The sequence below is a fragment of the Coloeus monedula genome (genome assembly GCF_965178545.1).
Source record: "Coloeus monedula genome assembly, chromosome: 8".
Lineage (NCBI taxonomy): Eukaryota > Metazoa > Chordata > Aves > Passeriformes > Corvidae > Coloeus > Coloeus monedula.
This window is the reverse complement of record NC_138788.1, coordinates 36,603,325-36,625,739: the sequence shown is the minus strand read 5'-3', so window position 1 is coordinate 36,625,739 and position 22,415 is coordinate 36,603,325. Positions and strand designations below refer to the sequence as shown.

General features: G+C 48.0%; 2 protein-coding genes across 2 annotated transcripts in view; one reads left to right on the top strand and one right to left on the bottom strand.

The window, feature by feature from the left end:
* The window catches only part of PTPRE (protein tyrosine phosphatase receptor type E), an 85,175-nt gene extending 81,863 nt beyond the window's left edge, over window positions 1-3,312 (bottom strand). The window contains exon 1 of the mRNA XM_082285772.1: window positions 3,248-3,312. The gene's annotated coding sequence lies outside the window, so the exon portion shown is untranslated. The remainder of the gene's footprint in view (window positions 1-3,247) is intronic.
* Window positions 3,313-11,488: 8,176 nt separating this feature from the next.
* On the top strand, window positions 11,489-19,630 carry CLRN3 (clarin 3; the record flags this gene model as incomplete). The annotated part of the gene is made up of 3 exons (XM_082285696.1): window positions 11,489-11,717; window positions 17,381-17,560; window positions 19,356-19,630. 3 exons carry the CDS (start codon window positions 11,489-11,491, stop codon window positions 19,628-19,630), a joined length of 684 nt encoding a protein of 227 aa, XP_082141822.1.
* Window positions 19,631-22,415: the final 2,785 nt, after the last annotated feature.

Below are 22,415 nucleotides of genomic sequence, written 5' to 3'. Positions count from 1 at the left end.
CGTGCCATAAATCCGTGCTGAGGAGTCTTTTGGAAACAGAGACTGAAACACAGTGTCACATTTACAAAATGACAACATCATTCCCAGGAGGGACCAACACAATGCTCAGGTTCTCTGTAATTGAACCATTTTTCTGCAGAACCTCCCACTGCTCCAGCGAGCAGGGTGGACTCTCTGTGCTCCCAGCAGCACGACAAATGATCATTATTCTTGGGATCTTCCTGCTTTTCCTCCTCCACAGCATTCCACGCTTGCTCTTTTTTATTTTCCACTGCAACTGACCTGCTCCAAAACCTTGAACAAATTTCCCTGACATCACCAAGCATGAAGAACATAAACACTTTACTGATAACAAGAGCTGGAGAGGGACTTTTGATAAGGGTGCGGAGTGACAGGACAAGGGGGCTGAAGGAGGGGAGATTTAGATGGGATATTGGGAAGGAATTGTTCCCTGGGAGGGTGGGCAGGACCTGGCACAGAAGAAGAAAACTCAGAGCAGCTGGGGCTGCCCCTGGATCCCTGGCAGTGCCCAAGGCCAGGCTGGACATTGGGGTTTGGAGCAGCCTGGGACAGTGGGAGGTGTCCCTGCCCATGGCAGGGGTGGCACTGGATGGGCTTTGAGGTCTCTTCCAACCCTTCCGTGCATCTCTAACACGTGGATCTGACTCTGAGAGAACACCAAGGACGTCTGTGACAGGGCAGAATTGCACTGCTGACTTCCTCCAGCTCTATTTCACTTGGCAGTTTGTCAACCCCTGTCCAATCATTTTTCTTCACAAAATCTCTTAAATGAGCGAGACAAAGGTCACCAAGTACACCAGACAGAGCTCGGCTGCAACACACTCAGAAACCAATAACACAGCTCTGCACCTTTGGTCCAGAAACCCAACAAACTTCCAGATCCTCCTCCTCCTAACCTGCTGTCACCTTCCAGCTGGGAAGGTGGAGGAGCCCTCTCTGTGCAAGGCAAGGACCAGCTCTGCCCTCTGCCCCAGCTCCACGGGAACCTGAGTGGGACAGGAAGGTTTTACACAGACACTGCACCTACTGAGTCCCCCAATAATCATTTTCCGCCTTCCTATAATTTCAGCCCACGTGGCACATCCCTGACACCACCCAGGAGCTGGGAATGCCATGGAGGGCGAGGGAAGAATAAGACCAAGAAAATTCAGGGATTTACAACAGCTGTTTTATGGAAAAGTCAGCCCTTTACTCAGAGATGAAAAACCTCGACTGAGCTTGATAACAGATAAATAAGCATGAACATGTCAGGTGGAAAGCAGGAGAGAAACCAAGATACAAACTCAAACTAGGACCTAAATGTGCTAAAATTCCCCACTTAGCACCTGCACTTCCCAGCCTGAGGAGAAATTCCTGCAGCCCAAACAGCCCCAGCACCACGCTTTAGGTACATAACGATGGCTGGGTTTATTAAAGGTGCCAGGGAAGCCTTCAAAGCAGGAATTCAGTTCTGCTCTGTGCTTGGGAGAACATATTTCCAGCATATTTCAGGAATATAGAGCATGCTAGTCAGAGCACAGCAAGGATGGCTGGGGGAGCACAGCAATCCCTTTATTTGGGAGCACAGCAAAGCAATCAAACACTACGCCCACACCATTTTGTTTCTCACGTTACTTTCTTTCCCTTGCTCTCTCACATTTCTAAGCTCACTCCACACATTTCAACTCGTTCTGGCACTTGAGAAAACAAATGTTTTCAGCTAACTCCCTTTGCTGGGCCGATCCAGCACCTCACAGGTGATGTCTGCATCCACACCAGCGCGGCCCCCTCATCTTGGGGACCTCAACCTGACAGTCTCTGCTTGTCCCACTCCATCCCCACCCCTTTTCTCTTCAGCGCCACCACCCCAAGCGCAAAGCCCCGTAAACACCTCGTTACTCCCCATTAAGGACTCTTCGAAGCCCAAATTCCACCTGGTCAAGAACAACACCAAGCTGGTCCCCACCCCCAAACCACCTGCAACTTCCCATTCCAAGGCTGAACTGGTTTCATTTATCCCCCAGCAAAGTCATAACGTCCCTCCAGGATGAGGAAAGCACATTTTATCCACATTCAAACCTCTTCTAAACTACACCCACTTTCCAGCTGAACGTCATTGGTTTTCATCAGAAGTTACTTATTTATTTATTGTGAGCCCCAAACACAATCTGCACAGAAGGTATGACTGCCACGCACTTAAAAATTCTTTTTTTTCCCATTCTTTGCCTCTTTATTTCTACTTTCCACGGCTTATAACATCTTAGGGGGAAGAAAAATCTCAAAAAACAAAGCTCGATAAGCGCTGTCTTTTCTTTCAACTCAGCAGTCTCTACCCCATCCAAATCAGACACAGACAGCTACGCAGCTGAATACACAGAAAATCACTTCACGCTATTGAAATAAGCCACATGGAGAGTAACCTCACTGAAAAATTGGGGAAAAAAACCCAGGAGACAGCCTTTCACAATTAGAAAACACTGTTCCATCCCACAGCAAATATCCATTCACCCTTTCCACAAAGCAGCGAGTAAAGAGAAAAATAAAATCCTGTGATGGGAGGCAGTGAAAAGTCGCGTGAAAGCAACCTAATAAATAGAACGAATGGAAATAGAGCGAGTTTAAACAACACCAGCCTTGACCGTGGGAGACCAGAAGAGTTCGTCCGCAGCCACCGGTCCCGCTCACCTGAACGCCGCCCCCAACCCCGCTCACCTCAGGAGGGGCTGGATGGGAACCGACGGGAGAAAATCGCTTTTAAAGGCGCAGCTCAGGCGCCAGCCCCATCCCGGCAGCGGGGCAGAGCCGGGGGCGCGGACACCTGGGAGGGATGCCCGGGGATTCGTAGAGATGTCCAGGGATGGCCGGGGATGCGCGGGGAGCCGGCCGTGCCCTTGGCGCAGCTGCTGCCGCCGCGTCCCGCATCTCCCGAGCGCCGCGCGGTGTCCCGGCCCCGCCAGGAGCTGCGCCCGCCGCTCCGCCCGCCCGGCGCTGCCCCCGCCGCGCTGTCGCCGCCGGGATGTCGCCGCCGGGATGTCGCTGCCGGGATGTCGCCGCCGGGATGTCGCTGCCGGGATGTGGCCGCGCTGTCGCGCCGGCGCCCAGGGCCGGTCCCGGGGAGCGCCGCTCTCCCCGGCCGTGCCCGGCTCGGCAGCGCCGCCAACAACCGGGAACCACCCGGCCGCTCCCCGGCACCTGCGGGCGGCGGCATCCCCGGCGGTCCGCGCTCCCTCCCCCCGCCCTCGCTCACCTGCGCGGCTGCGGTGGCTCCGCGGGCCGCTGGCGGCGCGGCCGGGCCGCCCGGGCAGGCGCTGTGGGCCGGGGCGGCGGCTCCCGGCAGGAAATTTCCCTCGGCCGCCGCCTCCTCCCGCTCCCGATCCCGATCCCGCTCCTGAGCCCGAGCCCGAGCCCGCGGCGGGCGCGGCGCCGCCTGGCGGACACGGCGCGCGCTGCGGCGGGAGCGGCGCGGCCGGGGGGACGCGGCCTTGGGGCTGTGCCGGTGCCGCCGCTACCGCCGCCACCACCGCCACCACAGCCCCGCCGGTGCCGGTGCCATCGCCACAGCCCCCCCCGGTGCCACCGCCACCACAGCTACCACAGCCCCGCCACAGCCCCGCCACAGCCCCGCCGGTGCCACCGCTACCGCCACAGCCCCGCCGGTGCCACCGCCACCACAGCCCCGCCGGTGCCCCGCCGCTCCCCGGCACACGCGGGGGCTGCGAGCGCCGGGCTCCCTCCCGAGCCCCTGAGAGCGCCCAGCTCTGGCCGTGCCGCACCTCCCCGTGTCCCATCCCCGCGTGCTCCCGGGATGCCGGAGTCCCCGGTGGGCACCTGCCACCCTGCGGGCTCCGTGCCCTCGCTGCCCGGCCCCTCTGGAGGTGTCGCTGCCCTGCGGTGGGACGGACACACCTGAGGCTGGCGGTCCCCAGCGTCCCCTCCAAGGGACAGCGAAGCGGGACGGGGAGACCCGAAATAGAAACGGCAGGTGGGAAAGTAGGACAGGGAGCAGGGGATTACCGAGAATCCGGAGTCACCGCGGCTCAAGGCACATCTTGCTGCCTCTTGGCTCCAGTCCCTGCTACACACCTCTCCCAGAGCCAGAGGAGCCTCCCAGCAGGAGAAATCCCTTCTCCAGGAGGGATCCAAGTGATCCTAAAAGTCTTTCCCAAACTTAATCAAACTCTGGATAACTTTCAAAACCCCCCATACCAATGCACCACGTTTAAGTTTTACAAAGGATGTCCCAGAGCAAGAAGAGCCTCCCAGCAGAAAAAAATCTCTCCTCCAGAAGGGATCTTAAAAGTCCCAAACTTAATCAAACTCTGGATTACTTTCAAACCCCCCATATCCATGCACACCATATTTAAGTTTTCCAAAAGATGAGCCTCCCAGCAGGAGAAATCCCTTCTCCAGGAGGGATCCAAGTGATCCTATAAGTCTTTCCCAATGAACCTCCGCAGTATTTTCAACCCTCCCCATAGCAATGCCCACCACATTTAAGTTTTCCAAAAGATGTCCCAGAACAAGAAGAGCATCGCAGCAGGAGAAATCCCTCCTCCAGGAAAGATCCAAGTAATCTTAAAAGTCTTTCCCAACCTTAATGATTCTCCACGTTATTTTCCAAACCCTCACACCCACGCACACAACATTTTGGTGCTCCGAAGGATATGACATCTTTTAGGGGGTGTAAAGAAAGACCCACCAGAACAAAAAAAATATCAGAACATCTGTGAATATTTGTGTCTTCTGCAAGAAACTTCATCAGGGCCTAATTGCATCCCTTTGGCATCGTGTTGACAAGGAAACAGCAATTTAGTGTGAGGCTAAATTTCCACGAGCAGATATGGCAGCGCAAGTGGGCACAGCACCAGGGAGGAGCTGGATTTGAATGAACATTTTTGCAGATCAAATGACTGCAAGTCAGCAATTTTCTCGCTGGTAACCATTTGCAAGGGATTGGATATTAATTTAAATGAGTGCTTATAGCCAGGCAGTAAAATAAATAGAATTATTATACATGTTGGACAAAATGACCACGTTTTCTATTAGTGCAGGAGTTAAAAGTACTATTAGGCTGTGTGGTCCCAAAATTAATGAGTCATGAGACAGAAATGGGAAGCCAAGCTGTACAATAAAGCTCCAAGTGCGTGCACACTGGAGTTGTTAATGCATTACTTGGTGGGAAGGGATTTGCTGGAGAGAAGGGGAATATCTACATTAATAGTGCAATTGTGAAATGAAGTTGTAAACTTCATCCAATCCTCCACACTCATGTTCATAATTATATTGATAATTTAGCCTTGTTAGTCCCTACCAGTGTTCCCAGCTCTGCTTCCTTCCAGTCTCATCCAGGATTCTCCAAGGCCAGGTTTATGCCATTTGTGTTTTCCAGGATACATTAACGAGCTGCAGCCAACGGCCTGAGGCTGATTTTTTGTTGGCTGCAGAAAAACAACCCAGTGTGATGCTCTCTGATAGAGAGCTTCAGCCAGAAATCCAGATTTAAAGGCCAGGAGTGGGGATCTGAAGGATGAAGTGTCTTGAAACCCAATTTCAGATCTCTCCAGACAATGTCTGAGGAGAGAGATAGGGGAGAGAATGAGAAACGAAGCTGCTGTGGGATTGGAAGCCATTTAGCAGCAATTTAATTACCTTGACAGAAGGAAGACAGGAACCAAAAAATAAATTTAAGAAAGTGGAAGGCTGAAATGCTGTGCAAAAATAACAACAGGCAGATGTTCCCACATTTATCCCAATCCTGCTCCAACAGGGACTTTCCTTCCTCCACCTCACAGGCCACTGGTCAGGTGTCTTTTCCTCTCTTTCCATTGCAAATCAAAACCCTCTCAGCAGTGGCAGCTCTTTGGCAGCCGTTACCCCCTCGCTTCCAACTTCCCAGAGATGCTGCAGGGCCCCCCACAGCTCCTGGCTGGCCCCAGCCCCTGCATCCCCCCCTTTGCAGCATGGAAGGAATGAGATTCCAGCAGAAGTGGTGGGAACTTCACCTTGAGCAATTCTAGGCACTCTGCTGATCTCTGCTACAGAGAGGCATCTCCTCTGCTTCAAGCTCAGGGGATAAATGACAGGAAAAAGGCAATATTTGAACGGCAACATTTAATTTGGGGTATTCCAACATGATTCCCTTGGCAGCAGCACGGTAGGTTGACTTCGGTGCTGATATTCTGGAATAAAAATCAGAAATGTCCTGAAGAAATCAGGAAATCAGAGGCAGGACAGCAAAAAACTGGCACAGACCTGTGATATCTGTGGCTGTAAACACATCCCAGCCTGAAAATACAGGGAAAACTCTTCCAAGTAGGAATAATTGGGCAGGCTCAGGGAATAAATGGTAGGAAAGAGGTAATATTTGAACATCAGCATTTTATTTTGGTGTTCCAACACAATAGACCTGTCTCTTTACTGGACTACAGATTTTAAATGTCCTGAAAAAATTGGGAAATCAGAGGCAGGACAGCAAAAAACTGGCACAGCCCCATGATTTCTGTGGCTGTAAACACAGCCTGAAAATGCAGGGAAAGCTCTTCAAAGTAGGAATAATTGGGCAAAAGCGTGAGGCTGTGCAATATTCCAGCAGTAGTTAATTTAATGACTCCAAAGGGGTATTTGTAGAAGGTTTTTCCATTCAGAATCTGAAATTAGGAGTCTGTAGGAACAGACTGAAGTGTTCAAGCCTACATCTCGTTATAATTGTTACAGAAATTGCAATAAAGGAAAGCCTGCCCTGCCTGCTCTTCTCTCCTTCTCCACCTCAAGGCGTTGTTTTAAACACTCCACACCTTAAGCAGCTTCAAAGCCACGTTTTATTAAAATGAAAATATTGCAAGGGCTGTCTTTTCTGTTTCTTAAAATGCCAGGAGTTTTCTTTGCCCCGTCATTCTTCACTGAACTGCACTTGACCATTCAATTTCACTATTCAGTCCTAAAGGAAATCCGCCTTTTAACACCAAAACACGTCATTTTAAAGTTGTGTCATCTTTTAGGGTGTGGAGAAAAGACACCCTGAGAGATCTTAGAGGCTTTAGTGGAGCTCTGTTGTTTTTGGTAACTACAGAGCATGACTTTTGGAGTGAAAAGAAAAATGGAAAATAGATCAATAGTTTAAAAATTTCATTTTAAAACTCCTTATTTTGCCACAATGGCCTGCAAACATTCCCACCAACGATTTTACAGCTTGAAAGTGGGGAGAAACAGGACAATCAGGGAGTCAGATGCTCAGGGAGCTGCTGCTCCCCTTCCCCTGCCAGGGTGGGTGCCCTATGAGACGTTGCAGACGATAAACTTGCCCATGGAAGGATTCATTTCCCATCAAAACTTAATGCTGGATAATTTATTAATCCCAGCATCTTGGAGAAAAGGCAATTTGGGGGCTGTCCCTGCAGCTGCCATGTGTGCAAGGGGTGTTCCCACTTCCCAATATCCCGGCTAACCTGGCAGTGGGAAGCCATTCCCCCTTTTCCTGGCACTCCAGGCCTTTGTCCAAAGAATCCAGAGTGGACACAACTCACTCTGGTGCAGATCCGAGGGATGCCCTGGCAGCAACAATGATTTTAAACCAGGATTTTGCACATTTGTGCTGATTCCAGCCTGGTGGCTTTGGGATCTTCCATTTATTTTAATTCCCAGCTGGAAATTCTCCTGGGTTTTTTCCCTATTTTTTTCCCCGTTCCTGCTGGCTGCTGGGGTGACAGGATGGAGCTCCAAGGGGCTGGTGACAATATTCCACCTGTCTGGGATACAAGATTCCAGTGTGATCCCACTCCAATGCCAGAGCTCAGACATCCACAATTATCCCGTGATGGAGCTCTCAGCTGGGAAGTTCTGGCATTTCCTGGGAAGAAATCTGAGGAAAATTTCCAATGTGTTTGCTTTGTCTTTCAAAAGTACCGTGAAAAAGAAAGGTCAGAGCGAAAGAAGAAATCAGAAGATGGAATTGTGCAAATCCACCCCACAGCAGCAGTGGGCAGGGATCCATAAACATTGTGCTCACACCCCTCTCCCAGTTTTCCAAGGAGTTGTTGCTATCATTTGCAGATCAGTTCAGCTTCACATTTCTCAACTCCAGCTCCGATAAAACCTATGATCCTTTATCCCATTTCCCTCTCCCAGTCCAAAAGGCACAAACAAATCCGTGTTTCCATCGGAATGCTGGCTGCAAAGTGCCAGAGGAAAAAACCTGGATGTCGTTCTTACTATTCTGTAATTTGCTTTAATTCTGATTTATCCATCATAGAAGAGGGAGAGGCAACATGGGTAACACGTGGCTTGGTCCTACATGGAATCCATGGACCAATCCTGCACACCCTGGAAGTTTTTTGAGTCTTTCTGGAGCTGAAGGCTGAAGCAGCTGAGCTCCTCTGCAATCAGACATCGAAAATGGAAATTAAAAAGGATGTCAAGGCTTTGTGGGAGACCCAGGGATGCACCACGAAGGTCAGGCCCAAGGAAAATCCCAAATATCAGCAGCACTTCCTGCCAAGTCACCTTGCCAGCACTCAGTTGGTTTGAAATTAAATATTTAAACAGAACACAGAATTTTAAAACCACCGGCAGTGAAGTATTGCAGCTGCAGCAGAACTGAGAATAATTTGCAGTGGCTTCACCTTGAATTTCCCTGGCTACTGCTGAGCACAGCTGAGAGCATTGACCTGAGAGCCAAACCTTGGATCCTGCCCTGCTGGCATCCCTCGGGAGAGCGTCCCAGAATCCCAGAATGGTTTGGGTTGGAAAGGACCTTAAAACCCTTCCCTGTCTTGGGCAGGGACACCTTCCACTATCCCAGGGTGCTCCAACCTGGCTTTGGACACTTCCAGGGATCCAGAGGCATCCACAGCTGCTCTGGGCACCCTCACGGGGAAGAATTCCTCCCTCATCTCTGATCCTTCTGCAGCTGTGGGCATCAAACCACCATGGGATTTGTTCCTTTCACATGTAAGAATGTGTTTGCAACATTAAAAAATAGATGTGCGTGAGATGTTTGAGTTTAAAGGTTTTCCTTTTGTATTTTTACATTCCTGGTTGCTTAAAGCAAACTGACTTAAACAGAATTGAAATACTCACATAAAACCAATCCTTAAAAATGATGGGTAATTTTATGTAGCAAAGGATTCCAGCTCTCTCTGCTGCTCCTCTGGTTCATAACAAATTAATCTGATTTTTCTCTTCTATTGCTGTGCAGGGCTGAGTCAGGATCCGTGGGGGCAGAGTTGATAAGGTGCTGATCAGGAGATATTTTCTCTGAGTCAGAGGAAAGCAATCTCTTCTCCTTTCTCTCAAGTGATGAGGTGTGTCCTGTCAAGCTACAGCTTTAATTCCAGGTTTTATGATGTTTTTACAGGTAGCTGTGAGGGAAAAAAGACAAGGAATCGTAGCTTAGGCAGAGAATAAACCTCAAGGTGACAGGCAAGAAAAAAGCAAATGATGGTCTCATTTACAGAGCAATTCCCTGAGCCACAAGAGAGTTCCAATGATTTGAGCCATAACACGTCGAGCTGAGTCACCAAAAACTGAATATAATTGAGTCAGATTGCAAGGAAGGGAACTCCAGGCTGTTCACCATGCTCTGAGTGGCTGTTAGGGGTGGGTGCTCAATTCATCAAAATTGAAGGAGCTGAAAAATAGTGCCCTGGAAATTTTTACCGAGACAAACATCACTTCTTAAATATTGATTTTTTTAAACCATATTTCACAGGGGACAAGTGGCCCAGCTGATGGCAGGAGGGCAGCTTTTAGCTCAGTTTATTAGAAAATATCCTTGGATTGTAAAGTCTTGGACTATGTCCTTTGGAGAATAGAGCTGGTGGATCAATGAACCTGGAGAGGTGGCTCAGCCTAACAAAGCCTTGCCGTATTTCTGGGGTTAAAGTTTAACTGGGTACAGATCAGAAGGTGAGGCAGGTTTCTTATTACTTTAGGCAGGGTAAGAAATTCCCTTTTATTCCTCAAGTTTAAATCAAATCCTGACTGACTGGCACTATGTTAATGAAGCATTTAGATTCTGTAGGAATGAAGCTTAAATACTTCTAAAAAAATTAGATTTATTTATTCCTATAAATAATGACCTCAAAAATAGCATCGAAATCTCAAATAGTTTGAAAAATGAAATAAAAATCAAGGCTATATTATGTAAAAGACCAGAAATAAAATATTATCAAAAATATAATATAATATAATATATATCATATATAATATAAAACCTAATTACTGCTTAAAAGTTTGGGATCAAAAAAATCACAAACCAGAAAAATCTCAGTACAATAACCCTGCTTTGCAGAACAGGTATTTTCTCCTCCCAAAAATTTCTTGCACTTCAAATCCATAAAAAATTCAGCAATCTCTCCGTGTCCTCACAGGACAAAGCAGGGAAGCTTCAGGACGAGAACTCCACAGGTTGATGTAGCAGCACTGTTGAAGCAGATTGTTCCCTAAAGGTTAATTAAAAAGCTCTGGATGATCCAAGAGCAGGGATCCAGTATAAAGTGGGATAATGACATTATAATTAATAGAAATAAAAGCTGATGGAATCTTTATTACTTTACCCTGGCAATAAATTATTAATTTATGTTCCTGGTTTCAGCCCAAAAAAAGGGGGACTGGGTTTATCTCAAATTCTAGAAATTTGGTTTCAGTCTTTTCATTAAGCAATGAAAGTTCTGTCTGATACCATCATTTTACTGGGTTTTGTTGTTGTTTAGGTCAGCTGGAGTTAAAAAAAAATAGAATAGATTTGTTTCAGGATTTCTCCCTTTACATATCCACTGCTTCCCTGAAATGAAGGCCTGCTCAAGGTATTTGTTTCCTCCCTGACAGAAAGAGAAAGGGAAGGAGTTATTCTGTGAAAATAAGTGGAATTTGATTAGGAATTAGAGCTCTTTCTAGAAAATAACCCATTGACAGTAGACAGAACCTCCCTACCCCACCAAAACCCAAGAGCAACCCAGTGTTTTCCCAAATTTAAAGAATTTAACACGTTTCCCAAAGGGATGGTTGGGTAGCTCTTAGGCAAGCTGGGAATTTGAACAGAGAAAGAACATTTTACAACTCTTTACCATAAAACATTAGGCACAGATTTAACAAAAATTCTTTCCAGCCCAGCTATCAGGATTTTAAGAGGAAAAAGCAACAAATCAGAACTCTCCCAGGAGGAGCGAGGTGAGCTGGGAAGGTGCCAGCTCCAGGCTCTGGATGAACCCAGAGCGGCGATCTGGGAAGCGACGCTTTGGCAAGGACCATAAATCATCCATGGACAATTCCTTTGGCCTTTGCCAGGCTGCTTTGGTTGTCTCCATGGCAACACCTTTTCCCCAGAGCAAAGTTCAATTATTTTACATTTTTACTGCTGTTTGCTTAAAGTTTACCAGGATGACTCTGTGCTCGCACAGAGCACGGACAGCACCGAGGAGGAATCACCCTCATGGTAAACCGGACTAAAGGGACCAAAATCCTCTGAACTGGGGGAAAAATCCGTGGAAAGATGCCATCCAGGAGGAAAACATCCATGTTTGCCTGTGCTTTCTGTACCTGTGTGAGCTCCTTCGTGGTGATCTGTGTGGTGCTGGCGACCCCGCAGTGGGTGAGCAGCGACGTTCGGTTCTCCCGCACCAACTCCACCGTCACCGTCAGCCTCACGTACGGCCTCTTCAGTGGCACCTGTGAGCAGTTCGTGGATGCAGGACTCCTGGTGTCCGAAAAAACATTCCAAGGTGAGTGCTGGCACACCTGGAAGTGGATCAGAGGATCACAGACTGCTCTGGGTTGGAAAGACCTTAAAACTCATCCCATTCCAGCCCTGCCATGGGCAGGGACACTTTCCACTATCTCAGGACCCTGTCCAAGCTGGCCTTAGACACTTCCAGGGATCCAGGGGCAGCCACAGGCTCCCTGGGAAACCCATTCCAGGGCTTCACCACTCTCACAGGGAGGAATTCCTTCCCAATATCCAATCCAAACCTAAGATCTCCTTGCTCGTGCTGCTGACGGACGTATCCATCCCGTATTCACCTGTAAGTACAATACTTTAAGTGAGAACAAGAATAGCCACAGAACAGTCTGGGGATCCAAGTGCTATAAAATAAGGCCCCCCAAAAGGCACAGAAATGCTGCAGCATTCCTGACAATACCAGCTTATCACCTGTGATCTTGGCCTTCACCTTGGAATGAGGGAAAAACCACAAAATGGGAACTTTCTGTCAAACTGACTTCAATTTTCACAAGTTTGGTGAGGAACAGAAAAGCAGCACTCAGCACTTTATTAAGGGATTTACAAACCTAATTGACCTTCCAGGTTGGTTTTTTCTTAAATTTCATTATGTTAATTTATTGTCTGACTTCAAACATTTTGCCACCTACTACTAAATTAGCACCATTTTGATAGAGAAAGGTTTTAAGGCTGCTGCAGGAAAAAGAATAAAACACACAAAACAACACCCAGAGGTAGATGAACCTGAAAGCTGCTGCCAGGATCAAGGGTTTGCACTTATTTTATCTGCCTTGCTGCCTCATCAAGTTCAGAGAAATAATGCTGGTGACACACAGGAAAGGGAGAAAAGCCACTCGAAAGAAAGCTACCAAAAACATGAGTAGGTCAAGTAATTTTGAAATATGACATATGGATTTAAATAAGGACTGGCACAGGGTGCCCAGAGCAGCTGGGGCTGCCCCTGGATCCCTGGCAGTGCCCAAGGCCAGGCTGGACATTGGGGCTGGGAGCAGCCTGGGACAGTGGGAGGTGTCCCTGCCATGGCAGGGGTGGCACTGGGTGGGCTTTAAGGTCCCTTCCAACCCAAACAAGTCTGGGATTTTAAGATGTTTCAAGAAATATTTTCATTTTGGTAGGCTGTTGTGATATGTCCCAGCACAGCAGATCTAAACCTCCAGCTGCTTCCCAGCTCTTCCCCAGCTTCATTTATTCCTGGCATTGCACCTGCAGAAACACCTGAATTCCCACGGTGGCAGAGCTGTGTTACACAAACCTGTCCCCACCATGACATTTATGTTCTCACGAAACCCTGAGCACAGCAGCATTCCCAGCAAAAGGTGGAGCATGGATGGGGATTGTTACGTAACAAGTACAGAGTCGCAAATCATTCAATCTTACTTCACTACAGTCACAGCAGAACAATGAACGTGATTTTTAGAAGAGTCAATAATAAACAAACTAATTTATACGTGGTTATAGCTGCCCATGGCAGCTGGCTGAAGCCCCAAGCCTTGAGCCACGTGGGCAGCTCTGGCTGATTTTAATGGGGCTCCGTGGGAAATGTGGAATCCTGCCCTGGAGAGCTGATGGCAGAGGAGGATCCAGGCTGGCTGCAGTCCAGGGTTTGTGCCCTGCCTTTGTCTGCACAGCAGCTCCCACAGCCCAGTCCCAGGGCCTGGGTGTTGTGATCGATTTTAATTAGAATTACTGAAAGGGACTCACAACACTCTGCTGTCAGTGAAGGGTTTCAGTTCTCTGCATGGTTTGCGTTGGTGGTGTTGGGTTTTCCCTCACTGGATTTGGGGTTTTGTGCTTATCACTTTCCAAGTGTTGAGAGAACACTTACAAAAAGCTATCTCAACTCTCACCTATCAGTAATTTAGGGATGAATAAAGTGAGCGTCAGGAGCTGTGAGTTTCTTTCCACAGCTGCTGAAGGAAACTGGGGCTTTGTGAATAATCTAAATATGGGTTTGCCCACATCCCTCATTAGTTCTGTCGGGCAGGTATCCAGAATGAGAAGAACCGACTTTAAATTAATTCTTAGGCTCTGTACTAGGCATGATTATCGTGTTTACATTAAATATTATTTACTGAAGAAATCCTTCCCTGGGAGGGTGGGCAGGCCCTGGCACAGGGTGCCCAGAGCAGCTGGGGCTGCCCCTGGATCCCTGGCAGTGCCCAAGGCCAGGCTGGACATTGGGGCTGGGAGCAGCCTGGGACAGTGGGAGGTGTCCCTGCCCATGGCAGGGGTGGAATGAGACGTTCTTTAATGTCCCTTCCAGCCCAAACCAGTCTGTTCTATCATTCTATTCCATATATATTTGAAATAGGAAACATGCTTCCTAGAATTCCATACATTCTATCTTTATGTTCATACTCATTTATATTCCTGTCCTCCTAAGGCAGGAGAAGCGTTTCCTTTGCTGATATCCTTAAATAAACGGATTTCCAGTGCTATGGAGGAACAAAGTGCTGAGCTTTCTGCACTCTGACATTTCAGACACCAGCAAGAGGAGTTCTAAACATGCTTTTAAATCTCAGCATGATTTAATTTGGTATTTGATTTAAAACCAGCTCTGCCCTGGCTGGGGGCTCTGCTGTGCACCCCATGTGCGTTTCTCAAATAGCATTGTCACGTTTGGGTGTGGGAAAAGAAGGACAATCCCAGAAGGGTAAATCAGAGTCAAGAACTTGAGGATTATTTTTAGCAGCAGCCCAGGTTGGCTTTTATCAATGACTATTCCAAAGCAGATCATCAACAGCCTTTACAAAAAAACCAACTTGTTTTTTCCAGAAACCACAACATTAAAAGAAATTTCCAAGCACAAAGATGAAAGACTTTGAATATAATTCCTGCCATGCCCTGTGCATGGAGTGCCCAGCCAGGGTGGCTCTTTCCCAGCCTTAACGGAGCAATAAATCACTGCAGCCACTTCCCAGGCCCTGGGGATGAACAGGCAGCCAGAATGCAAAAGTTATTTAATAACCAGAGTCCTCAGAGCCTCCCTGAGCTGTTTGAGTGGTTTGTCTTAGAGAGGAACCACCTATGAATAAAATGCTCTGTCAGAGGGTTTGGTCACAGCTTTGACTGGTCCAAGCCAAACAGGTAGAGCTTGAGCCAGGCTCAGGAAGAGCCACGCCCAGAGAGTCCAGAAGGTCAGGATTATCCAACAGCTGGCAGCCAGCAAGGCCAACAACACCCAAGGAGGACTTTCAAATTTACCACAGCACAGAGGAATCGTTTCACTTTCTAAAATACATGACAACAGATGCTGGAATTCATTCATGTTCTCATCAGTTTCCAGGGATCTCCTGTAAATTTCGAAGCTCTGTTGAGCTCTCCTTGGGATTTTTTGCTTGTTTGGGCTTTTTTCAGTCCTTAATTCCTGATGTGTCATGGGTGATTGTGGAGCTGTAAAAGCTGCTGGGAAGGCTGACTAAGCTCAGTAAAGTCTGGGAAATTCTACCCAAACACGTAAGAATTAAGGATGAAAACCAAAAGAAGATACAGGAAATTAAGGAGAGACCTGGGCAGGCCCTGTTTTCATTCTAGGATGAGGTTGTTCTGCACAGATCCAGAGGTTATCCAGCTGCAGGTTACAGCTGATCCCACTCAAACAGATCAGCTGCTGGAGACTCCTTCCGTCTGCACAGGCTGCTTTAGTTAGGGATAAAACCCCATCAGTTGCCATGAAAAGAGCATTTTCTTTAAAGCCCTCAGCCTTGTGCTGTTGCAGACACGGCTACAACAGCTGGAGGCTGACAAGATGCCATCCCCTAAACTGCAGCTCCGTGTCAGACATAAACAAGATCAATTAGGGGGTGTGAGAGGTGTAGCCAGGCAGTTGTGGAGATGTTCTGAGCGATAAAATTAAGTGAGGCTGCCAGAGGGAAATTACACAAGCCTGTCTGATTTGGCTCCAGACTTATTTCTTCTGCAAGAAATAGATCACAGGTTGTAAGGCTGCGAGGCTGCTTCAGCCTGAGCACAGGGTACAAGCTGCTCACTTCCATTTCATTGAATGATATCCCCTGGATGCCCTCCTTTCCTTTTCTTTCAGGAAAATTGCTTAAATTTACAACTGATTTCCATAACACATCCTCACCTGCTGCTGCCTCGAGCAGAAATTAACTTGTACTGCAGTATTAGATAAAATGTGAGAGGAATTCTCCTTTCCGTTCCTTTCCAACAGCTCTTTTTATTATATTTATTCCTCTTTATGGGTTTTTACTCCTTTTTTTTTTCCTTCTGCTGTGACTTCTGCCACTTATGCACTACCTGAATATTTTGCAATAATGGCTCCGTATCAAGAGCAGCACAGAAAGGGAATTTTCCTACAGAAATCTGTCTCTCACAACCTCTATTTGAACAGAGAGCTCCAAAACATTGTCCTTGTATTTGTTGCAACATAAAGCAGCCACAGGCACATTATAGCTGCCTTTTCAGTCTTTAAATTGAGAGGAGGAAAAGAATTCACCTCCACAAAATACACTTTGAGGCTATTGCATTTGGGGTTGAGTCTCTGGTTATCAGCAACTTGTCGAGTAACTGGGAGGATTTAGGCAAAAATTGGTGACAGTTCTGAAGGGTTTGACCACAAGAGCCATGGACATGTGGCCGGGAGCTACAGCAGGGAATGATCTGGGAATAAGCTGTGGAAAAAGGAGAGGGAGCAGGATGTGGGGTCAGGGCCATGTGCCCACAAAGCTCAGCCCTGTGGGAGCCAAACCCTCCACGAACCCCGTCCTGTCCTGGTGGGAAAACAGCAGGAGCTGCTCCTTTATTTTAAAAGAAGGTACCAGTCCTGCCTCCAGCAAGCTTTTCCTGCAGGGCATGCAGACAGATCCAGTCAGGAGATGAGCTCAACCACCCTCATCTGCCGCTGGATGACCACGCTCAGATTTATTTGCCCTGCAAATGCAGCTGACCCGTCCAGGCAGCAGCTTTAATGCACTTTGGGAAGGATTTCCCCGTGAAATTTATTGCACGTGAGGGACTGCTGCTATATCGAAAGGAAATACAACTGCAGCAGAGTTTTACATTGGAGCAGGGTTTTAAATAGGCATTTGTGGAGGTTACCAGACACTGGCAGAGGAACACCCAGATTTCTGATCCACTTTAGGCAGAAAATTCCTGTCTGGCCACATCCAGAGGAAATATCTACAGAAGTATTAAGGACAGAAGTTTACTACCCACTAACCTGCAGAATTAGCAGACAAGAATTTATTTCAGCCCCACATTCCTTCACCCCATGTTTCGGTTTGGATTCATTGCTGTGTCCAATCCTCCTGCTCTTTCTTCATCCCCATCCCTACAGATCAGCCAGACCTCTGCTCATTAGCTTTTAATTACAGCCCTGGCAGGAGGTCATAACATGGGCTGAGCCCACCTGGCTGGGCAGGGCAGGTTGTCACAGAATCATGGAATATTCACATAGGAAAAGCTCTCCAAGATAACTGAGTCCAACCTTTAATCACTAAACCATGTCCCCAGGCGCCACAGCCACTTTAGAACACTTCCAGGGATGGTGACTCCCTGGTCAATGCTTGACCACCCTTTTTCTGTGAGCAAACCTTCCCACATCTCCACTCGAACCCCCTCTGGCACAAGCTGGGGCCGTGTCCTTTCCTGCTGTCCCTGTCCCCTGACCCCGCTGTGTTTCAGTCGCAGACGCCCTGAGCAGCGCCAGGAGCAGGAGCCTGAACGTTGCCATCATCGTGGTGCTGGTGCTGGCTCTGCTGAGCTCCCTGCTCAGCTCTGGCTTCACCTGCACCAACGCTGTCAGCAACCCCTACCAGACATTCCTGGGACCCGTCGGAGTCTACACCTGGAATTCCGTGTGCGGTGAGTAGCGCGTGTTCCCGTGGATACCGGGATTAAGGAATAGCTGCGAAAGGGAACACTTGGAAACGCATTCTGTTCTGTGGGTTTCCTTTGTAACTGTGCCTGCTGGGACACCTGAAAAGCATCTTTGAAATACCAGTAAAATATGTTATATAACAATAAAACAATATTCATATAATAGTATTTATAGGGAGGCAGCAGCTTGGAGGAGTGAGCCGTGGCAAAAATTATTTCAGTCTTTAAAAAAGCCAAAAAGTCACAGGTGAAAATAAGTTTAAACATTCCCTAAGCATGAAAAACAATTGGTGGGGATGCTGAGTCATTAGAGCTGGGAACCTGTCCAAGAACCCCACGTTCTTGCTTGGATTGAGCCCGGCTGCTCCCAACCCTCCCTGTGCTGCTCTGGCCACGACCACAGATCTCACACTCGATTAGTCTCGAGAGGATTAGGTGTTCCTCTAATAATAGGTTTGCACTTGAATAATTTCCTTTTAAGACATCTGATTAGAGAGCACTTCAGCACAGGTATTTTGTCCCTCAAAAGCTCTTCAGGTCCAGGGAAGAAGTGTCCCCAGCAGCACCACGCTGTCCTGGGGACACAGCCAGCCCTCGGTGGGAAGGGAACAGTGCAGATAATCTTAATTATAGCAAGTACAGGTGAGGCGTGAAAATCACCCATTTTTAACACAGATGCTGAAGCGGCTGTGAAACGCAGTAAGAAAAGTGAACAAAAGCTAAATTAGACAATTACTCACTTCTGAGACAGGTAGATCATTGTCTCATCACATGAGAGGGTTTTTTCTGAGCCCAGCACCCTGAACCTGCAAGCTCTGACTGAAATGAAAGGACCAAAATAAATATTGGGGAGAAAATAAAATTCTCATGTTGGCTGAGGGTTGTGGTTACTTTTAACAGCCCTGCAAGTGCTGTGACCTGGAAGTTCATTTTGCTGTGGGTGTATTTTTATGGGAAATCACGCATCATTTAATGGGGGAGGTCATCTTGGAGGCTCCTAATCCTCCTACAGCGTCCTCCTGAATAAAAAATGAAGCTGTTTCAGCGTGAGCTGGGGTGGGATGAGGTGCCTGGAGAGAAGGAATGGAATTGTTCCACCAGAGTTCAGAGATTACAGCTCTGTTGGCACAAGGAAAGCAGAGATGTAAGAGCAATATTGAGTTAAATGTCAAAGCAACTGAACTCCTTTTACATTTGGGAGGCTGTAAGAAATAGAGACAGACCTAATAAGACATCACATTTTGGCTCATGCCAGACTGATACGATAATTCAAGCTGTAAAGAACAGGAGGCCTCCAAGTTTAAGATCTTGGGCCACCCCTGAGCACAGACCAGGCTGCTCAGGGCTTTATCCAGCTGTGATATTTATCCAGCTGTGATATTTTATCCAGCTGTGAGACTGCCCATCCATGGATTTGGGCTCGTATCAAACAGGCATTGACAAATCACCAAAGGGGTGAATACACAATACTGCTCAGCCCTAAATTCAGTGAAAAAGAGTTGAATTAAGCGGCCTTATCTAAGAATAATCAGTGAGAATCTAATCATTTTCAATTATATCTTTGCCTGTATCAAAACACCTGGCAGATACTATTGGGTGGGGCAAAAATTCTTTAAATGCCCCCATAGTTTATTAATGATAAATATTAGATAAATTGATTAAAATACCTGGATTAGGACAAGGATTAAAGCAGACTGTAAGTCACTACATAACATTACAGTTTCTCCTCTAAAATGTTATATTTTCTATAAAAATATAATTTTGTATCTCTATTTTCTAGGAGTCCTCACCCTCATAGCCATGATTCTTTTCCCTGTGAATGTCCAAGGAAACAGCCTGTCTCAAGAACTGGCCCAGGGATGTTCCACCTCTTCGCAGACACACCTTGGATCCAAACACAACTACGGATATTCCTACTGGATCATGCTGCTCATCCTTTTCCTGAACATTGCTTCTCTCATCATCATCTATTTCTATGACCACGCCAGATATTCCAAGAAGAAAGAGCAAGAAAGACCCATTGAAAATGCACCAAAGGATGTTATCCTGTTTTAAGGACACCTTGGAAAAGGGGGTGTGCAGGAGGATTCACGTGGACAGCAGATTTCTGTTTGCTCTGAACTGTGTGCGCAGCTCAATTCCCAAATTGTTGTGAGGACACCAAAGCCTCTTTCAGTTTCAGCTGCCTTCAGGCCTGGGCAGCAAGATCAAAGACATCGTTTGAGTTGTGTGGGATTTGGGATCTCGAGGGACAGGAAGAGTGCAAACACCAGGATCCCTTGGGATCAGCAGAAATGGTCACAGAGGTGCTGGTGCTCCATCTTCTCCTTTCTCTGCTCAGGGATCTCCTGCAGGTCTGGAGGCTCCTGGTCATGCCAGGAACTGCCCTTGTGGCCAAAACCCCCAGAACACAGTGCTGGAGTCCCCATCCCTGCGGGGATTGAACAGCCCTGGGGATGTGGCACTTGGGGGCATGGGGCAGTGGTGGCCTTGGCGGTGCCAGGAATGGTTGGACTCCATGGATTTCCCAACCTAAACGATTCTACAATTCCACAGCAGCAGAGAAGCCCAGTAGCTACAGGTTATTAATGGATAGGAGCATTAGGGAAATCTTATTTGGGGCTCTTTGCAGACCTTTGAGCACTGCCAAGAGCAAAGGGCACAGCCACACCTTGGGCAGCTGTGCCCGGCCCCCTCTCCACACATCTCTGCCTGGCACAAAGTCCCCCCAGCTGGATTATCAGTGATGACTGATGGCCAGGGCCATCCCTTTGCCCAGTTTAATGAGTATTTACTGTGCTCACAAAGGCTGTAGAACTGCCCAGGAGTGGGGAGCTCCCTTCTCATTCCTCCAAGGGAACGGAGCAGAGGGACCTTGGGACAGATCCTGCTCAGAGCACAGGCTCACTGTGGTCAGCACTTCTGCTCCTTTGTCCCTCACCTTTGCAGCCAGCAGAGACCTTTTCTTTTCTTTCCTTTAAAAAGGAAAAAAAAAGCCTCATTTTCCTTTGCAGTGTGAATTTCAGTTGTGCTCCATATCTGTCCTGTGATACAAGAGGTGCTCGTGGAGATAAGAAAACATTTTGAAGAGGGGATGAGGAGATACAAGAGGTGAATCCTCACTTTTTATGTCAGAAAAGCAAAGTTTGGAGATGAAAGCAGCCAGCACTTTGTGCAGCTGTGCTCCTTCACAGGAACCAGAGCAGAGGGATTTTCCTTCCCGCTTAAAAGGGTGGTGAGGGCAGAGGGGGGAATAAAATAAAAAAGGGTTTCTGAGAGTTGAGGGTGGCACAGGTCAATAAAATCAGGGATGATCTTTGCTCTGCGTGACTGGAAGTGCCGGGGAGGGCTGTAAACATTGCGGTGGAGCTGGCCCCGGGCCAGCTTTGCCAGTTTTGCTTCGGCTGCAAAAATTTTCACAGTTTCAGCGTTCATCTGTCACTGTTGGACCCAGCCAGCATCCGTCACACGCCACAGCTCCGCTCAGAGCGGCCTGGTGGAGGAACAGAGTCAGAATAATGCGGGAGGAGCAAGAATTCCTGCTCTGGAGAGCAGGAGCTTCCCACTGCCTGGGAGTTCGTGCTGCATCGAAGCACTGGTTTGGGAAATGAAATAAATCCTGCTTTTGGATGCCTGTTGGGAGCGCGTGGCCCTGTTAAAAATCAGTCTGGAGCTCTCTTGTTTGCCTGCAGACACTAAAAAGTCACTGTGTAACGAGGACTCACCTGCTTTGATGTGAGCACAGATCAAAGTCACCACAAGGCTAAAAAACCCCGATTTAAACAGGAGTTCAAGTTGTAGGTGACTAACGAGGCTGCCTCGGGATCCTTCCTCTGGATGTTTTATCGCAAATTAAGGGCAGGAATTCCCTTCCCAGGCACCAAGAGCTGCTCTCAGGCACGCTGTGCTCGCTGGCAGCTGCTGCTGCGGGGATGGAGCAGGCGGGATGGGGCCGGGAAGAGCCTCAGGTGCCCCAAGGAGCATCCCTGCACGGCTGAACCCCCCAACCCCAGCTGGGCAAGCACAAGGCACGGGGGAAGTGAACGCACAGAGCTGGCACCAACTTGGCACCCTGTGCTTCCCTAAAATTCCCTGCTGGCGCTGGGCAGTGGCAGCAGAAGGGGGGGGGGGTTATCATTTATAGGGCACCCGGAGATGCCTCTGGATCCCTGGAAGTGTCCAAAGCCAGGCTGGCGCAGCCCGGGGTAGTGGGAGGCGTCCCTGCCCATGGAACTGGATGAGTTTAGGGTCCCATCCAACCCAGACCGTTCTGTGATTCCATTTATCCTGGTTTCAGGCTCTCCTCCCTGTCACCCCTCACCCAAACCTGCCCCAGGGCTGCCAGAGGAATATTTATTTTCAACTCTCCGATACCCCTATAATAAAAATCATTAACTGTGTCTGTGATCCTGTGCTTGATTTAGAACATCGATTGTTAATTCGGGCAGCTCTCCCACCAGCAGAGATTTTTAAACAGCAGGAGCTGGCTGGCTCTTTAGTGGAATAGCTCCTGGGGGACAGGGATTGCTTTTATTGACTGGGTCTCTGTGCCTCTGGGCAACAGCAAAGCTGCACTGGCTCTTTTTTTCTCTAATTGTGAATTAACCAGCTCTGCCGTGCTGCTGAGGGGCTACAGCAGAAATTATTGCATTTGCCTGCCTGCAGCTTTGCAATGTATCTTATTAAATGTTTTCAGCTGCTGCTAAACATTAGGCTGACTGTTAATTTAGCAGGTGTTGAGGATCTGCGGTGGTTTCAAGGAAAAGCTGCCTTTATTCAGCATTTTCTGTTGTGTGGTGTAACTTTTATCGAGTGTGAAACCTTGAGAGTGAACTGTAAA